This window comes from Pan paniscus, chromosome 16 (assembly GCF_029289425.2).
Source record: "Pan paniscus chromosome 16, NHGRI_mPanPan1-v2.0_pri, whole genome shotgun sequence".
NCBI classification, from domain to species: Eukaryota; Metazoa; Chordata; class Mammalia; order Primates; family Hominidae; genus Pan; species Pan paniscus.
In genome coordinates, this window is record NC_073265.2 from 43630483 (window position 1) to 43650267 (window position 19785).

The 19785-nt window shown below is 34.4% G+C and overlaps 1 protein-coding gene across 1 annotated transcript in view; it reads left to right on the forward strand.

The window, feature by feature from the left end:
• UNC13C (unc-13 homolog C) overlaps positions 1-19785 on the forward strand; it is a 645800-nt gene that overhangs the window by 420773 nt on the left and 205242 nt on the right. Inside the window, exon 18 of the mRNA XM_008953183.6 lies at positions 16530-16615. Coding sequence (XP_008951431.4) covers positions 16530-16615 — 86 coding nt within the window. The remainder of the gene's footprint in view (positions 1-16529; positions 16616-19785) is intronic.

The window sequence follows — 19785 nt, forward strand, 5'->3', positions numbered from 1 at the left end:
GAGTTAGACAGTATTTCCTCCAGTATAATTTGCCAAAAGAGTTTTTATAAAATTTGACATTTTCTTTTCTGAATTTTTGATAGAATTTACTGGAAAAATCATCTGGGCTTAGAGTTTTATTGTAGGAGGTTTTTAAACTAAAAATCTTATTTCTTCATTAGATATAGGGCTATTTAGTTTACCTATTTGTTCAAATAGGTAACCTAAATTTAGGTTTTTGTAGTTTGTATCTTCAAGAAAATTTTCCATTTAATCTAAGTGGTGAAATTTTCCATCATGTAGTTGTTTATGCCAGTCTATTATTTTTTTTATGTCTATTAAATCTGAACTGATTTTTCCTCTCTCATCCTTAATATTGATATTTTGTGTCTTCTCTCTTTTGTTCTGTCCAACTGTCTGAACGTTTATAAATTTTACTGGTCTTAAGAAACAGCTTTTGATTTTATTCAATGTTTTGTTTTTTGTTTTAAATTAATTTTTTTCTCATTCCTTTACTATTGTCTTTCTTCTGTTAGTGAAGATAAATCTTAAATGGTTATAGCAGTAATCCAGTGAGAAGATATGAAAGCCTTGTATAAGATGATGGAGAGTTAAGGTTAGATTTGTGAAATAAATCAAAAGATCTTTATGACTAAATGCACTGAGTGGAGTGTTAAGGAAGAAAGTAGAGACCATGGAAATGTCATATTTATAGGGGCATCATTATTGGAGATAAGAAATACAGGAGGAAGTATCCATTTAAAGAAGTTCACAGTGACTTATATTTTGATATACAGATATTTGGTTACCTGTGGGTCTTCCAAGCATTATATGCAACAGACAATTGTATACATAGATAAGAAAGTCCTTTAGGTTGATATCAATTAAATACATAATGTAGAGAAGTTTTGCTATATGTGCCTAAAAGTAAGCAATCTTAATTATTTCTTAATATTCATAAAATTTTACTCATTTTACTTAAACTATCATGACTTCATATTACTTTGTTTTTGTTATGCAGACCAAAACATAAGCAGAAATATGTTTCATCCATTCTGTTATCTCATTTGTTCTCATGCATTGTACTATAACATGTAATTTCTTTTAGTTTTCTCCAAAAGTATACATACAGTGAAGTCTCAACTCATTTTCTCTCTGCATTAAGTGTAGATAGCAGAAAGTATCTCAATGTATTGAGTAGAAAATGGAACAGTTTTAAAAGTTGTCTTTTCCATTTGCAAGGATAAAATCTGCCTATTTTTCCCCTCTCAGGGTTATGTGATGAGCCAGAACATTAGTTTCAAATTGCATGTTTTTAAAGATAGTACGTTTTATTTGCTGAAGTGAGGAAGTTTAGGTTTAAGCTACTTTGATCAGGGATTTGCCCTTTGTTCTTTCTGTTTTGGAAATAATGTTCAGAGTATTAAAGTTATTGATTTGTTTGCTTACACTATGGCTTCCCTAAATTACTTTTATATTTAAGAAATTGTTATGAAAGTGTTTATCCTACTATAAAGTACAGAGACTATGCAGTAGAGTCCTGTATATCCATTATTCAAATTCAACAATTATCAAAGTTTTGTGATGTTTTCTTCATCTATACTCTTGAGTTTTCACCTTCTTTTTCTTTTGGCTGAGTTATCTTAAACAAACTTGAGACATTTTATCATTTCATCCCTTCTTAGTTTAGTATTTATCTCTAAAAATTATGGCTTTCTTTTGTACATCACAACTGATAACATTAACGGTAAGGCCCTGGTATTGTGTAATCCCTATTCCATAATCAAATGCTCCTGATTTTCTTTAAAGAAGATATTTTTACATTGGTTTGTTTCAGTCAGGATCCAAGTAAGGTATTAGCATTGCATATGGTTATTATGTGTTACAAGTCTCTTTCATACTAGTTAAGTCCCGCCTCCCTTTTATTTTATTTATACCATTGACTTCTGAAAGAAGCTATGTTCATTATCCTTTAGAATATGCCACTTTGCCACTTTCTGGGTTATTCCATTTGCTTCCTTGTAGTGCTATTTAACTTGTTCCTTCATAGTCAATACTCTCCATAGCTGAACATTTCAGATTCATTTTTTTAAGAACACTTCATAAGTGACTGTGTGTATTTCATACTATATCACATCAGGTAGGACATTATCTGGTTATTCCCTTGCAGTGATGTTAACCTTGATTAGTGCTGACAGCCTTATTTCTTCATTGAAAATTTCTTCATCAACCTTTCCTATAATGGTTTCATTTATTTATGATCACTTCAGAATTTGCTATTTTATTAGGGATGACAAAACGGTGGGTTTTTATATTTTTTTATTATACTTTAAGTTCTAGGGTACATGTGCACAACGTGCAGGTTTTTTACATATGTATACATGTGCCATGTTGGTGTGCTGCACCCATTAACTCATCATTTACATTAGGTATATCTCCTAATGTTAAGAAAATGTGGCACATATACAACATGGAATACTATGCAGCCATAAAAAATGATGAGTTCATGTCCTTTATAGGGACATGGATGAAGCTGGAAACCATCATTCTCAGCAAAATGGTGGTTTTATAAGGTTATCATTTCTTCAACATTTATTCATTAGAATTTTTTGTAAAGAAGAACTTTCTTTCATTAATTAGGTTTACTTACTTGGTTACCCATATGTATAATAAATATAGGAAAGCTAAGGTAAATATTTAATTATTTCTTTTAACCTATTTTATCTCATTCTTTTCTTTTCTGCTCTATTGAACTTTTATCATCTTTCATTAACAGTTTCATTTCAATTTAATAAATATGTATTGAACCCTTAATATATGCCAGTCACCATGCAAGGCTAGAGTCACAAGTATTTAATTTGTAAAAGAGATATATACGAAATTAATCAGGAGTCTGAAAGTGGTTAACTACTGTGCCTGCCACAGTCACAAGTCATTCTGTGATTAAACTCCTCCTACACACCCTTGTTGACGCAGCCTTATGAGAAAAATTTTGCACAATAAGAGAAACTAGGTTCACTCTCTGGAACTGTACCAAGAAATACTAAGAGTGAATCGGCTGACAGGGAGAATAGACACTGAAAGTTTATGAATTTGAAGATACCTGTAGCAGGTGATCAACAATTAAGAATAAGTCAGAATGAAGTATAAACAGGAACGAAGATCGCGTTGAGAGAGAAGAAGGTAGTTGACAGTGAGTGGAGGGAAAGGATACTTGGAAGGAAAAGCAGATACAAGAATAGCAGAGTCACGTACTGGAGGACTTCGTGCCTGAAGATCCCCATCTGTGGTCGTTCAACGCACTCTTCAGCGCTGCCTTAAATCCGGAAGGAGCATCTTGTCTATCTTGTCTGAGGGTCCCTGAAGCCTGACTCCAGGGGCTGTTTGACTCCAGTAGACAGAGTTCAGCTTTTCTTGGGTTCCAGTACAATGTGGTAATGGAGTTTAGTCTTGTTTCTCCATTACCCAAAGTATCCTTACAAAAATTACTTTTTAATTATTTGTAGTTACTTGAGCCTCTGATTTTTGGAACCAAAGTAGCATAACTAACCCAATATAATATTATATGAAATGACACATGTATTTCAATATAGTTGCAGTTTGTTTGCTGTTGAAATGTAAAAAAAAAAAAAAATGCTTTAATTTGAATTCTTAGGATCTAGGTGAATGGTTCATTTCCTACAAGCGATCAGTTTTGCAGACCTGCAGTTCATAGTGGGCAGAATAGGTAGCGAAAAAACCCACAGATCTGTTAGAAAAATCTACCTAACACTAAAGATATAAAGTAAAATTTCAAAAGTAATTTAAAAACTGTTACTCATGTATATCATAGCCATTTTGAATTTTAAAACAGATCAAGTGTGTTACTCTGCAGTTTTCTAAAGTATTACATTATATGTAAAGAATTCAAATACTTTTCTAAGTGCATAAGAGTACTGCCAAAGAATGCTTACCAATAATTATACTAATTTAAACACCTCTGAAGATTTCAATTTTCTACCTCCCTGACCACATATCACAGAGGTGAAAAAGAGTTGATATTGAATTTTTCAAGGTTTGTCATGCTTGCTGAAAGATTTTAACACAACTAGATATTTATATGTTATAAATATCATAATCATTATATAGGGAACCATGGGGAATTAGCTGGAGACAGGCACTATTCTAAGCATTTTTACAGTTTAATGTTTAATCCTAAATTTATTCTAATGATATCAGTACCATTATCATCCCCAAACTGCAGATGATGAAACTTAAGCATAGAGAGGACTAACTTACGCAAAATGACTTATCTAGTAATAGGCAGAATCAAAATGTAAGCAGCCCTTTGAAATAACAAAAGGGTTAATGGTAACAAAAGGATCCCATAAATAAGATGGTGAGCATTAATCCTTCCAAACATTTCTGATATTTTAATGATTAATCTGGATCTGATTGCAACATCTTTTAGGCTTTCTATGTTTTAGAAATTAGGAGGCAAAACTTAATTCATGAGACCATATCAGGATTTGTAGAGATAATGCACAGAAAGCACCTGGCCTAATGCCTGCATTGAGTAGGTGCTCCACAATGGTAATCTCCATCTCTGCTCTACTGCCTTAAGCTCCCTGCCCTGCAATATGAACATGAGGACTTGCTTGTACCAGGTCTTGCAGTTCAAGAAACAGTTATCTAAACTCAGTAAATTCTGTTGACTATTTACCCCATGCACATCACACACGTTATTTAGGCTGTCCCTGGCCATCTCCAACTCCTTTGTCATACTGCCAGGTGGTATTTTCATTGTCTTATGCAATGCTGATTTCAAGAGTTAACTTAGAGCTGGGCTCATGCTGGTAGGCCTAGCTACTTGGGAGGATGAGGCGGGTGGGTCTCTTGATCCTAGGAGTTCAAGGCTGAAGTGAGCCATGATCAGACCACTGCACTCCAGCCTGGGTGACAGAGCAAGATCCTGTCTCTGACATAAATAAATAAAAACTTTTAAAAAGTGGAAGCCAGGAACAGTGGTTCACACCTGTAATCCCAGCACTTTGGGAACCCGAGGCAGGAGGATTTCTTGAGGCCAGGAGTTTGAGATCAGTACATAGTGAGACCCCGTCTCTACAAAAAAATACAAAAATTAGCCAGGCATTTTGCCACATGCCAGTAGTCCCAGCTATTAGGGAGGCTGAGGCAGAAGGATCTGCTTGAACCCAGGAGGCAGAGGCTGCAGTGAGCCAAGGCAACACTCTGAGCAATAGCCTGAGCAACAGAGTGAGAACCTGTCTCAAAAAAAAAAAAAAAAAAAAAGCTTACATAGATCCATTCACAATTTTGTTTTTCATGTTAAAATTAAATATATACTTAAATATCTGAGTTCATTAAAATAATGCCTTGAAACAAAGAGAAAGCAAAAAGATAAAAAGGGTGATTGGCTTCAAATGGCACTTATGATCAACTTGCTTTATGGTACAAGAGAACCTAAGTACAAAAGGAAAAATTTCTACCACAGCATTAATTCATAAGGATGGCTTGTAATTTACTAGTAGAGTCCTGATTAATAAAATTTGTGCTTAGTTGTTCACTACATTCATGATAATAGCAGTTAATTGCACTAAATGCATGTCAAGCATCTTAAGTACAGAGCATACTAACAAAGGCTTAATAAGTTTTATAATGTAAAAAGGGCACAACAAACTATCTCTTAAGTTCTAGCTATGACAAAGAAATTTCAGATGCATACACGACAGGCAGTTACAGAGAACCATTGCTTACTTATTTGTAATAATTAACCTACTTTTCTTCAAAGACAAACTTCGCATATCAAAATAATACTTCTCATTTAATGGATTCTAATTTTATCCATTGTGACTGATGAATCAGTATTATCAAATTTGGCAATGGCAGATTATGTTTTCCTCATTTCATGAAGAAATTTGCAAGATAATAAATTGGGTTATTAAATTGTTGTGTCTCATAAGATTCAAGATTTAAAACATTTGTGCTTTGTTAATTAATTGCTGCAAATTAAAAACAGGAGACAGTCACAAAATGATGGAATGGATCAGTTATTTCATTAAACCTCCTCTTTATGATGGTAGATTAAGTTAAGCTATGACTGCATTGAAAATGAAGAAGAGGTGGAGCTCTACCTTAGAGAATTTAATTTGTGCACAAGAAAACCTCATGAATTCAGACTAGTGTGAGAAGGGTTAATTTAAATATATATGGTACATAGGAATATTTAATATACCATATTTATGTGTACTTCTTTTAACTTCTAAGTATGTACGACAATTTCTACAAAGTTACAAAATGGTTGTGGAAAGGTAAACCTCTTTCAGTTTTGCTTCTATCATAGTTAGGAATTTATTTGTAGTTAATGTATGAATTGTTAGTGTACAGCTCAATACTTCTGAAGTTCATAAAACCATTCAGTGCTGTGAGTACATAAACATTTTCCTTTGCAATCAAGTTTATTGCTATTAACTTTATTAACAAATTTTCTCCTACAGACTAAATACCTAGTAAGTACAAATATAAATTTTCATTCACTTTATGTGATTATTTTTATGTTAGAAATCAATGGAATCTAAATAATATTTTCCTGTCTGTCTCATTTATACTTAGAATTTCATCATTATCAGCAGGAAACATTTATTGAGTACTCACTATGTGCCAGTGACTATGCAAAATATTTACATGTAAAATCTCATTTAATCCTCACAGCAGCCCTAGAAACAGTCCCAAGTTACACAATTAATATCATCCCCATTTGACAAGTGAGAAAATGGAGTTTTGAAGATTACTCACTGCTCTACTGGGTAAATTTGCTAAGCAGCAGAGGAGAAATGAAATTGCTGTCTTTTGGAATGCATTGCTATTTAACTTCTATATTATACTGCTATGTATTATGCAGAAGAAATAGACAAAAATGTGTTAAATTTTGGAAAATAAGCCTCTAGCAAATATGCAGATGGTATAGACTCCTTAGGTAGCCCCCACCAAAAGGCAGAAGTATTCAATTGTGGAATGTCAGAAAAACAAACTCTGCCTTTTAAATAATGATTTGATACTGGGACTACAGCATAGAAAAAGCGTATAAAAAATTTAGTGTCAAAGTGAGATTACATATTTACAAGTCTATAAAGGCAAGTTAGACATGGTGAAAAAACGCTATTATGGAAATATTATTTTGTGGCCCCTTAAAAATTAGAAACGTAAAATGTAGCCATTAGTTACCCAGAAATTGATAAAATCTATGTTGTCTGAAAAATGGAGTGTTTCTCCTTTCATTTCCAGTACCGGCTTTCCTCTTTCACTTACTGTATTTTACTCATAATTGTTCATTTTTTCTCCCCTATTTCCACAAGGCAGAAAAAAATAAAGAATTGTTTGGGAAACTGTTAGCTTTGCAAATGTTACTAAGTTATATTCTGGCTGCTAAAATGGTTTAAATAGTATGGAGAGAAAAAATTATATACATATGTAGGTATTGAGAAGACTGTGTAAATGTAATTAATACTGTTAGGTAGTAAAGAGATGCTATGTTGAGAGAAGTGGGGGGGGGAAAGAATATCTTATCCTTCTATCCTCTGAGTCCTCAGCTGTAGTCACTATAACAAGATCCATTAACAAGAGAAGAGCATACAAATTTATTTAACATAAGCTTTATATGACATGGGAGACTTCAGAGGAAATAAAGACCTGAATAAATGATTAAATTTGAGTATATTTTGTGCTAGGTTCGACGAAAAGTGGAGAATTGAGGGGACATGTATAGAAGCCCCCAGAAAAGTATAAATACAGTAAACTTGGAGAAGCAGCAAGGCCTGCTCATTCACATTCCTTTTGACATCCCTGTCTTCAATGATAAGGATGCTTCTTTCTTTCCTTTTGATATAGGAGCAGCACCTCTCACATAAGGATCTTATTTCCTGCTTCAGAGAAAGATCAGAAAATCCTTTCTAGGTTTTATGTCTTGCTGCAGGGGAAAATCATAAAGTCCTAACTGCATGTGCCATTTCTCAGATTCCTTCCACTTGAAATATGCAATTTGCCAAGGTGCCATATTTTGGGGTAGCATGTCCTGAATCCTGTCAGGAGAAATGTTTTATAATGCTAGACGAAATTGGTTAAAGAGAAAAAATGTTATTCCCCTTATTTTCATCAGTTTGGAACTACAAAGCAAACATCAATAACATTGTGCCAGTTCAGTTAAACCTTGTGTCACGAGTAAAATTATGGAATTTCCACAGTATAAAAGCACCAATCCTGTCACTAATTCTTAATATTAAGTGAGCTCAGACCCATTTATAGTCACTATGCACTTCTCTTTGCCCTTATCATTCACAACTATTTAATCATTGCTAATTCTGCCTTGAATACAACAGAACACTTAAAGGGAGGTGATACTTGAGCTGTGCTTTCCAGGGAGAGAGAGAGGTTATTATCTCATAGAAATTAAGAAGAAGAGAGAACAGGAAGGTGGAAAATGATCAGAAGATATATAGAATGTCAGGCGTGTCAAGAAATAATAAATAATAGGGGTAGCTAGATTATTCATGGTAAGGGTTGGGGAATGAAGGTGAAAGAAATGAAAGTTGGGGCCAGATGGTCAGAGCAGGATAGTCATATTAATGAATTGAAACTATCATATGCTAATAAATGTGTGACAAGCAATTTATGGTTTTAAAGCAGTAGTTAGAAATATGATGGCCTGTGTTTTTAAAGGTAAATTTGGTGATAATATAGAAGATGTATCAGAAGAGGGAAAAATAGAGGCAAAGACATAAACTAATTGATTAGTGCAATTATTAAGGCAAATGAAGGTAGCGACTTGAATTGGGGGTGTGATATTAGGAACAGGGAAGAGAGAGGCAAATTCCATAGGTAGACCAAAGAAAAAATTCCCAGGAGGGTGGAAAGGAGGGGACGCTGTGGATCGTGGCAGAGGTGGATGACTCTGGTAGCTATCTAAATTCATTAGCTAAATAGTATTGCCATTAATTTAACTATGAAATACGTAAGAAAGAGTAAGAAAAGTTCTTCCAAATGTACAAAAAGTACCATAGAGTGGAGGTAAAGTAAAATAAAATACAGGCTTCGGAAGAACTTGTGTAACTGTTAAAGAAAGAAACTTTGCATTCTTTTTATTTTCTATCATGGGATATCTATTATCTCTATAGGTAATAGCACAACCAAAATTGAAACCAGTGTATCATAATGTTTTATAATGGAAAAAAACTTCTAAAACTGATCAGAATGAGACCTCAGACCCCAAATATTGTTTTCGGTATAGAAGCAGATCTTAGCAAGAAGTAGATCTTGAGATTTAAATTTAAAGAGGGACTACTACATAAAATATGAAGCCAATAATTTAAACTGTAAATATTTTGAGGAAAAACCCAATAGCCTAATACCAACAAAAAAGAAAGAAAAAGTTAACTGTGAAAACATTTTCAATGCATGGGAATTTTTTTGTTGTAAAAGAAAAGAATGGGCTGGGTGCGGTGGCTCACACCTGTAATCCCAGCATTTTGCGAGGCCAAGGTGGGCAGATCATGAGGTCAGGAGATCGAGACCATCCTGGTGAACACGGTGAAACTCCGTCTCTACTAAAAATACAAAAAATTAGCCGGGCATGGTGGCGGGCGCCTGTAGTCCCAGCTACTCGGGAGGCTGAGGCAGGAGAGTGGCATGAACCCGAGAGGTGGAGTTGCAGTGAGCCGAGATGGCGCCACTGCACTCCAGCCTGGGTGACAGAGTGAGACTCTGCCTCAAAAAAAAAAAAAAAAAAAAAAAAAAATGGGCAAGAACCATAGGTTCTGTTTCTGATTCTGTCTTTGATTCATTTCATGTTCTAGTACACTTTCCTCATCTCTAACGTTACTAAGTCTAAAATGAACGTTATTAAATTTCCCTTTACATCTCCTCTAAATATCAAACAAACTCATTGAATATTGTTTTTTCTTTATTGGAAAGATCTCAGTGCTTAACTCCTGACCACCAATTTTTAAATTAGAAATAATAACAACTGAATAGGGGTTTTGTGAGAAACAAATTAATATTATCCATCTTTTAAAAGAACTCGTGTATATAGTAAAACTCCGATTGATTCTACTTCAAAATTGAATTTCAAAAATGATATGATTACAAAAATAATCATATTCAGCTTCACAGGCTTTATGAAGTAGAAAATAAGAGTTCTAATGTTTATTTATCATTTCTGTGAAGTAAATCAGTAAAAATTAAAAGCGTGACTCCCCAACCTAAGCTTTACAAATTTTCAGTAGTTTGGTGTGTTTTCTTCCAGCTAATCTTTCACACATATAAACATAGAAATTCATTTAATAATGTTTGCTTCTATAGTGTTTTTTATGAAATATACGATCATATTTTATATGCTAATCTATAATTTGCTTTATTCACCTAATACTGCCTGAGAGACATCTATTCATGTCGATTGAAAGAGATCTGCCTTGGTCATTTCAATAGCTGCATATTTTTCCGTGGTATCATTTAACATCAGGATGATGCAGCCAATGAGGGGACTCCTGGGGCACAGACAAGAGAAGGGGATAGGGACAACACAGATATTGGTATAGAAAAGAACTGAAGTCCTGTAGAGAGTCATTAGATAACTATGAGAAAATCAACTTCAACAAAAGCCTGAATTTTCATCAATTTTTAATTGTTTCCAGTCTGATAAGTAAAAAATTTTTACTCTTATTAAGGTGAACAGCTCCTTTCTTGTGTCTATTAGGCTTTGATTTTTTTTAAATTTCCCTTTCATCTCAGCCACTTTTCCTTTCATTTCTTCTATAGATTTTTAACATGTTAATAATATTATATGTTCCTTTTATATTAATAATATTCTTTTTGTCTTTTATATAACCTGTATATATTTTTCCAGTTTGTTGTTTTATTTTAAATGAGGGTTTTTGTTTTGCTTTTTCTTTCCAATTTTTATGTGAGGTTCAGTGGGTACATAGGCAGGTTTGTTACATGGGTAAATTGTAAGTCATGGGGGTTTGATATACAAATTATTTCATCACCCAGATGATAAGCATAGTAGCCAATAGGTAGTTTTTAGATCCGTACTCTCCTCCCACCCTCCACCCTCAAGGAGGTCCCAATGTCTTTTGTTCCTTTCTTTGTGTCCATATGCACTCGATATTTAGCTCCCACTTATAAGTGAGAACATCTGATATTTAATTTGTGTTCCTGAGTTAATTCGCTTACACTGATGACCTCCAACTCCATCCACGTTGCTGCAAAGGACATGATTTTATTCTTTTTTATACCTGTGTGGTGTCCTATGGTACAAATGTCCCACGTTTTCTTTATCCAGTCCACTGTGTATGGGCTTCTAGGTTGAATTCTATGTCTTTGTTATTTTGAATAGTGCTGTGATGACCATACAAGTGCATGTGTCTTTTTGGTAGAGAGATTTGTTTTGGTTATATGCCCAATAAAGAGATTGCTGAGTTAAATGGTAGTTGTATTTTACATTCTTTGAGAAATCTCCAAACTGTTTTCCACAGTGGCTGAATTAATTTACATTCCCACTAGCAGCGTATAATTGTTCCCTTTTCTCTGCAACCTCACCGGCATCTGTTATGTTTTTACTTTTCAATGATTGCCATTCTGACCAATGTGAGATAATATCTCTTGGTGGTTTTGATCTGCATTTCTGTAATGATTAGTAACATCAAGAATTTTTTCACACGCTTTTTGGCCATGTGTATGTCATCTTTTGAGAAGTCTCTGTTCATGTTCTTTGTTCATTTTTAATGAGGTTGCCTGTTGTTTTTGCACGTTGACTTGTTTAAGTTTCTTACAGATTCTGGATATTACCTTTGCCAGATGTACAGTTTGCAAGTATTTTCTCCCATTCTGAAGTTTGTCCCTTTACTCTGTTGATAGTTTCTTTTGCTGTGCAGAAGCTCTTTAGTTTAATTAAATCCCACTTGTCAATTTTTCTTTTCATTGCAATTGCTTTTGGGGTCATGATAAAATCTTTGCCAGGGCCTATGTCCAGAATGGCATTTTCTAGGTGTTCTTCTGGGTTCTTATAGTTTCCAGTTTTACATTGTCTTTAATTCTTCTTGAGTTGATTTTTGTATATGGTGAAAAAGATCCAGTTTCAATCTTCTGCACGTGACTAGCCAGTTATCCCAGCATCATTTATTAAATGGGGAGTCGTTTCCCCATTGCTTTTGTCAGCTTTGTGAAAGACCAGATGGTTGTAGGTGTGTGGCCTTATTTCTGGGCTCTCTGTTCTGTTCCATTGTTCTCTGTGTCTTTCTTGGTGCCAGTATCATGCTGTTATGGTTACTGTAGCCTTGTAGTATAATTTGAAGTTAGGTAGTGTGATATCTTTGGCTTGGTTCTTTTTTCTTAAGATTGTTTTGTATGTTTGGGTTCTTTCTTGGTTCCATATGAATTTAGAATTTTTCTTCTAATTCTATAAAAATGTCATTTGCCAAACTGCTTTCCAAAACAACTATAACATTTTGCATTCTCAAAAGCAATGTGTCAGAGTTCCAGCTCGTCTGCATGCTTGCATCTTTGCTACCCCTTAGTATTGGTGGGCTTTTGCCTTTTGTTTTTTTTAAGCTATTCTAATAGACATGTAGTATCACATCATAATTTTATTGGCAAATATCTAATGACTAATAATGTTGAGCCTATTTGCATGTGTTTATTTCCCATCTAATTTTTTTCTCTGCTGAAGTGTCATTCAAATCATTTGCCCATTTTTATTGAGTAATGTTTTTTCTCTATTATTGAGATTTTAGTGTAATGTATATATCCTGATATAAGTCCTTTATCAGTCACATGTTTTGCAAATTTTTTTCTCCCTGTCTGTGGCTTATCTTTTTGTTTTCTCAACAGTGTCTTTTGAAGATCAGATTTTAATTCATGAAGTTCAATTTATCAATATTTTATTTTATGGGTTTACACCTTTGTGTTACATCTAGACAATTTTTGCCTAATATAAGGTCATAAGGATTTTCTACTATGTTTTCTTTCAGAAGTTTTATAGTTTTAGGTTTGGCATTTTGGTCTGTGGTCCTTTTTGAGTTAAATGTTTAATTTGTTGCAAGGTATGAGTCAAGATTTTTTTCTTTTTTGCATGTGGATATTCAAGTATTTTAGCATCTCTTGTTGAAAAGACTGTCCTTCCTTCACTGACATACTGTTACACATTGTTGAAAATTAGCCACTCTTGTAAGAGTAGCCACTCTTGTCTTGTAGTTGAAGACATTCTGTATAAATTATTATATTTTCATAGAAAGCTGCAAATACAAGTAATGTTTGTTCTTTACTTTTTAAAAAAACATTTTTTCCTCTTCTAGTGCTTTTACTTTGCTATGTCAATTTTAGAATCAGTTTGTTAATTTCCACAAGAAATTCTGCTAGAATTTTGATTGAGATTGCATTGAATCTATGAATCAATTTGAGAAAAGATAAAATTCTAACATTACTGAGTGTATCAGTCTATAAATACAATATATTGATTTAGGCCTTATTTAATTTCTTTTTTCAATACTTCATAGTTTTCTTCATATAAATCTTGTACATATTATCTTAGATTTATAAGTATTTAATAACTTTTGATGCTGAATTAGTCCATTTTGACACTGCTATAAGGTGCACACCTGTAGTCCCAGCTACTCGGGAGGCTGAGGCAAGAGAATCGCTTGAACCCGGGAGGTGGAGGTTGCAGTGAGCCAAGATCGCACAACCACACTCCAGCCTGGGTGACAGAGTGAGACTTCATCTGAAAAAAAAAACAAAAAAAGTGCCCGAGACTGAGTAATTTATAAAGGAAAGAGGTTTAATTGACTCACAGTTCCGCATGGTGAGGGAGGCCTCAGGAAACATAATCATGGTTGAAGGCTGAGGGGAAGCAAGCAGCTTCTTCACAAGGCAGGAGGAGAGAGGCAAGAGCACAGGAGGGAACTGCCAAACACTTTTAAAACCATCAGATCTCATGAGTACTCACTCACTATAAGAGAACAGTATGGAGGAAACTGCCCCCATGGGGATTACAGATCCCTCCCTCAACATGTAGGGATTACAGTTTGAGATGGGATTTGGGTGGGAACACAGAGCAAAACCATATCAGATGCTATTATAAATGATACTGTTATTTTAATTTGAAATTCCAATAGTTCATTGGTAGTATACCAAAATACATGATTTTATATTCTGTGACCTTATATTTTGTAGCGTCTTAAATTAGTTTTTTAGACATTTTCTATGCAGACAATTTTTAGTATGCCATTTTTTATGTAGAAAACCATGTTGTCTGTGAAAAGTCTTATTTCTTCCTTTGCTATCTATATGCCTTTTATGTATTTCTCTTGCATTTTAACAGAATTTAGGAACTCCAGCACAATGTTATGTAGAAATACTGAGAGTCAACATCATCATCTTCATCCTTAAGTATCAAGTGTGAGACTTAACTATAATTTTAGCAGTAGGGTTTTGTAGATTCTCTTTATGAGGTTAAAAAAGTTCACTTTACTGTCTTTCAGAGGGATTTTAAATCATGAATGAATGTTGAAGTTTGTCAAATACCTTTTCAGCATCTATTGAGATGATCATAAAATTTTTCTTCCATAGTCTAACAATATAGTAAATTATGTTGATTCATTTTTGAAGGTTGAATTAACATTGTATTTTTGGGATAAACCTCTCGATCATAATGTATTATTCATTTTATATATTGTGAGATTAAATTTGGTATTTTTTGTTGAAGATTTTTACATCTATGTTTATAAGAGATATTCTTTAGTTTTTTGTGTGTTTTAGTTTTTAGTTTTAGTTCTTTAGTTCTTTGTTTCTTGTATATTGTACTGTAAAGTTAATATAATATTATTCTTGATTCAAATAAATTAAAATAGCTAAGCAATTTTGCCTTTTTATAAGCATAAAGTACTCTTATTATATCACTTATAATTTTGATGCCGCATATTAATTACATAAAATCTAATGTACTACAAAATGTGTGATGCTAGTATTTATGCTCAAATGAAACCTTTTGAAATAAATTGTTTGCCTAGGGTTATTTTTATATCAGTAAAGTAAAATTTAATATTGAAAACTAATTTATATGTATTCAGATTGTATTAAATTTTTTAGAAAAGTTCTGAACTTAAATACTTGATAAACGTAAAGCTTCTGATTTAAGTTTTAAAATCGAATGCCTTATTAGACAAATTGATAAAATTGGCAGTCAGTAAGGGAAACTGATGCAACACACTCTAATTTTGATGGAAATATGGACTAGAGTAGTTCTGTATGTGTCAATAGTCTTTTCTTATTTGAGGTTGTCTTGAGGTCATATTTCCTTAGGTAACACTTTCCATACAGGATTATACTCTTTTTTTATTCGAACCCCCAAATGTGGATGAATGTGAGAGCTAGCTCTGTTCTTTGATATAAATATTTTTATTCATGTGTGCAAGTCTGTATATATATAGAGAGAAAATACTTCTAGTCTTACATTCTGGCATGGAGTGAGTGTTTACACTGTAATAAAAAGACTCGGTCATCGTATTCATTGGGCTTATATTATTAGGAGCCTTATCATGAGACTGAAAACACATGCAAACAAAATAAATTTTTAGAAGCAGTCAGAATCTTGTTTTTAACCTAAGCTTGTTTAGTCTAAAACACAGACCTGCCTGGAAGTTCTGGAGTACAGATCAGTGGGTATGTCCACCAGGAGCCATTTTGCCAGAGGGAGTGAGGAATCTTTGTTCATATAATTCACAGGAAGATAATAGATAATAGAAAAAATAGAAGTACTTAATTATGCTTCAAAGAAAATGGCTGAGGGACGTATATGAGGTGTGATTTTTTAGTGTCATATGGTGTTTGCTATTCAGCTTCATCTGATCTATCCTCAAAAGTGAGACATAAAAAGACGGAGTCGGCCAGGTATGGTGGCTCATGCCTATAATCTCAGCACTCTGGGAGGCCAAGGTGGTTGAATAACCTGAGGTCAGGAGCTCCAGACTAGCCTGAACCAACATAGTGAAACCCTGTCTCTACTAAATACAAAAAATTAGCCGGGCATGGTGGCACACGCCTGTAATCCCAGCTACTTGGGAGGCTGAGGCAGGAGAATTGCTTGAATCCGGGAGGCAGAGATTGCAGTGAGCCAAAATGGCACCATTGCACTCCAGCCTGGGTGAAGAGTGAGACTCCGTCTCAAAAAAAAAAGAAGAAGAAGATGGAGTCTTCGATAAAAGTGAAGGAGCTCTTGAGACACAAACACTCATCACAAGACATCCACAGGGAGACCCAGGCACCATTACTTTGGCACTGATATAATGAAGTCTCTTTTCTTACCATCCAATAACTTTTCAACATTAAACTCTAGTGTGTAACATTTTTTTTTTTACCTACGAAAGTTCATAAAGAGAAATGTCATAAATAAAAGTATTTATGAACTATGTAATAACTACTGTGGTATATATGTAAAATGCTGTATTTTGGTTTTTAGGCATGCTTTTCTTCTTCATACACTAATACAATGTGTTTGGTTTTAGGTTTCCTCAAGAGCTGAACATGGGAAAAATAAGTGCCGAAATTATGTGGACTCTTTTTGCTCTGGATATGAAATATGCATTAGAAGGTAATTATAAATATTTATACTTATTCAAATACATGTTAGAGTTAAATGGTGATATTGTGTTCTTGGCTTTAAATGTTAAGAATTGAAATATTAAAACACTAATTACTGTGATCAGTTTAGTTCTAAAACTTATTTCCGTATGGTGAAAAGATAATGTCTCAAAGTACTCAAAAAGCCCTAAAGAAGTATATACATTTTTAATTATATGGTCTAAGTTCTTGGATCATAAAAGTATTTCACTGATAGGATTATGCTCATATGCAAGAATACTTTATGGTAGTTCATTTACCAAAGCAGGCCATATTGAGGGGGTGGATGAGTTGTTTAGTCCAGATATTTGTCTACGTGGACTTGGAAATAGTATCCACCGGGAGGCGGGTCAAAATCCTACCAAGTTTGCTCAAGAACAATGGCAGAGGTCTTCACCCAAAACTCCACTCTGAATAAGTACAAATCATTCAGTGTAGAAAAGAGAAATACAGCTCTAAGTTAAACAATTCTATGAATATTCTTTGTGCACCCTCATTGTGTTTACAGTTAGAGATAGAACCATAGACCTGGTTACTATCCTCTAGAAACTAACAACCTAGTAGAAAAATTTCTTTGTACTTATTCAGTGAATATATATTGAGCCCATAGATACTAAATGACCATTGGTGCACTGGATGTAGGGGATGCAACAGTGAACAAGATAGCCCTGGTCCCCACCCTCATCAAGATTGCAGAGGAGGACTACAAGAATGCAAACAGTTGCAATGTGGAGTGGTGAGGACTTATGATGACGGAGTGTCTGGAGAAGCACCTACAGCAGACCTGGGACTAGGGGACAAGGCAGGCTTACTATGGGAACTTCCTCTAAGAAAATGTAACTTTGATAAAGACCTAAAGGATAGGTAGGAGTAAGAAGAGCTTTTGGTAGGACAGAGCACTAGCAATTAGAGAACGCACAAGGTGCATTTGAGAAGAGAGAACTCAGTGGGCCCAATGATCAAGAAAGAGGTAGCAAGAAGTAAGACAGGAGAAATTAGCAGGGACCAGCAGACAGGGCCTTGTGGGCCATCGTGAGGAGTTTGACTCTGTGCTGAGAGAAACAAAGTCCCATAAAGGATTTTCAGCAGGTGCATGTCTTACTTAGATTTGCAACTTAGAAAAATCATTTTGATTACAATATGGAAAATAGGTTGTGAGAGTGAGACAGGTTTTATAGCGTTTGTGTTTATCATGCTAATGTTTAATAGCTTTCCTGTACCAGGTTGCAGAGGGAACATTCAGTTTTTCTTATTTGGAAAAAAAAGGTACTAGATAGATCATAATATCTAGTTTTGTGATAAAGTCAGGCTCTCCCACTCACAAATAGAGAGGTTTATCTAATCTTTAAAATCACACCAGAACTGCTCAGAGGTACAATTCCTTACTTTGCAATGAGGTGTTTCTTCTACAGTTTATTAATGACCCAGCCCTTCCTACCTCTTCCATCTTTGTCTCCTACTAACCACATCCTTTTACATCTCTCTGCTTTCACTGTCTCTTTGGGACCCCAAGATTCTCTTACATCAGACAGGAACTACCAGTCCACTCAGCAAATAACTTTTTTTCAGAGAGCATTCACTACCCTAGGCCTATACTCTGCATCCCCCCACCCTCCTTGAAAGTCTATCAGGCATCTGAAAATTTTTAGGGTCTGTATAGATTCTTAATCTCCTTTGTCAGAACAGACTCTTCTCTGCTGTTCCCTATAGCAGTTATTGGTGCCACCATTTATGCAGCTACTTAAGCACTTACGGGTTATCATTGATTCCTTTATTGTCTTCGCTACAATAAAAGTTTATTCCTGCATGAGGGATTTTTTGGCCAGCTGCTCTGATGCCTGGATTTTTCTTCCCACCAATCTTCATAAGCAGCCATGTAGGGCTCAGCTACTGACACCTCCTCAGAGAAGATTTCCCTCACCGCATTATCTGTAGTAGCTCCCAGGAATAACTTTATTTTAATCTGCTGCGTAACAACTGATTTTATTTGTTTATTTGTTTGTTGATTTGATTATGTATGTGTCTTTTTTACCACAATGTATTTTTTTTGTCTGTGACTTTTACCAACATATCTACATTGCCTATAATGATGTTTAGAAAATAGAAGCTACTCAATAACTACTTGTTGAACAAATAAATTGCCAACTTTACCAGGTAATCCCAACTCAATGGATTAGTGGCAAGGGCAGTAGAGGAGACATCATTTTGTGACCGTCTTTTGCTGTGTGACCTTGGGAACATTCCAAGAGCTCAACACCTTTGTGTTTCACTGTTCTCCCCTTTTGTTTGAGTAGAACAAAACTCAGTGCATTTTCAAACATTTATTGCCTTTTTGTATCATAATGTATAAGCTAAATGTTATAGAAAGTTGACAATTAACTTTACCATTTAAGTTTTAGAGTAAATTTAAAATTTACTCTAAATCTATGTCTTAGAGTAAATTTAACTGGGGACTTGGGTACAATTCTGCATAACCATATTTTCCATATTTAACTATGATTCAGCATACTTCATATATATTTTGAAGATTAAAGTGTTTTAATGCTTTTTAGTAGAATAGATGGTCTTACTAGTGACATTTTCAATTATATGAGATTAGAGCTTTTTGAAAAAAATAACTATGTTAACCATGTGTCAGTCCTTAACACAAGCCTGGCATGTAGTAGTTGCTCAATAAATAATGGTTGCATGAAAATCTAAGGTGCACTAAAGCAGTGTGTAAATGAATATATATGTGTAGATTAGCGACATAATTCAGAACTATTTTCATTTATATTAGAGCCAGGCAGTTGTACATTGTTAAAATTTCCTATATGTTTTATGTATGTTTGTTTGTTTGTTTGAGATGGAGTCTAGCTCTGTCGCCAGCCTGGAGTGCGGTGGTGTGATCTTGGCTCACTGCAACCTCCGACTCCCTGATTCAAGCCATTCTGCTGCCTCAACGTCCCAAGTAGCTGTTTTCTAGTCCCTTCTATATTGAAGTACATTGTTCATCAGTTTAATTGTCCATGTTGATATTTGCACAACAGAATAGTAAAGCTTTAGCTCATCAGAATGGCTTTTAGCCTCAATCCTTACCCAAAGGCTTTCTAATATATAACAATCTATTTTACATTAGCAAACACAGCCCACAGAACATAT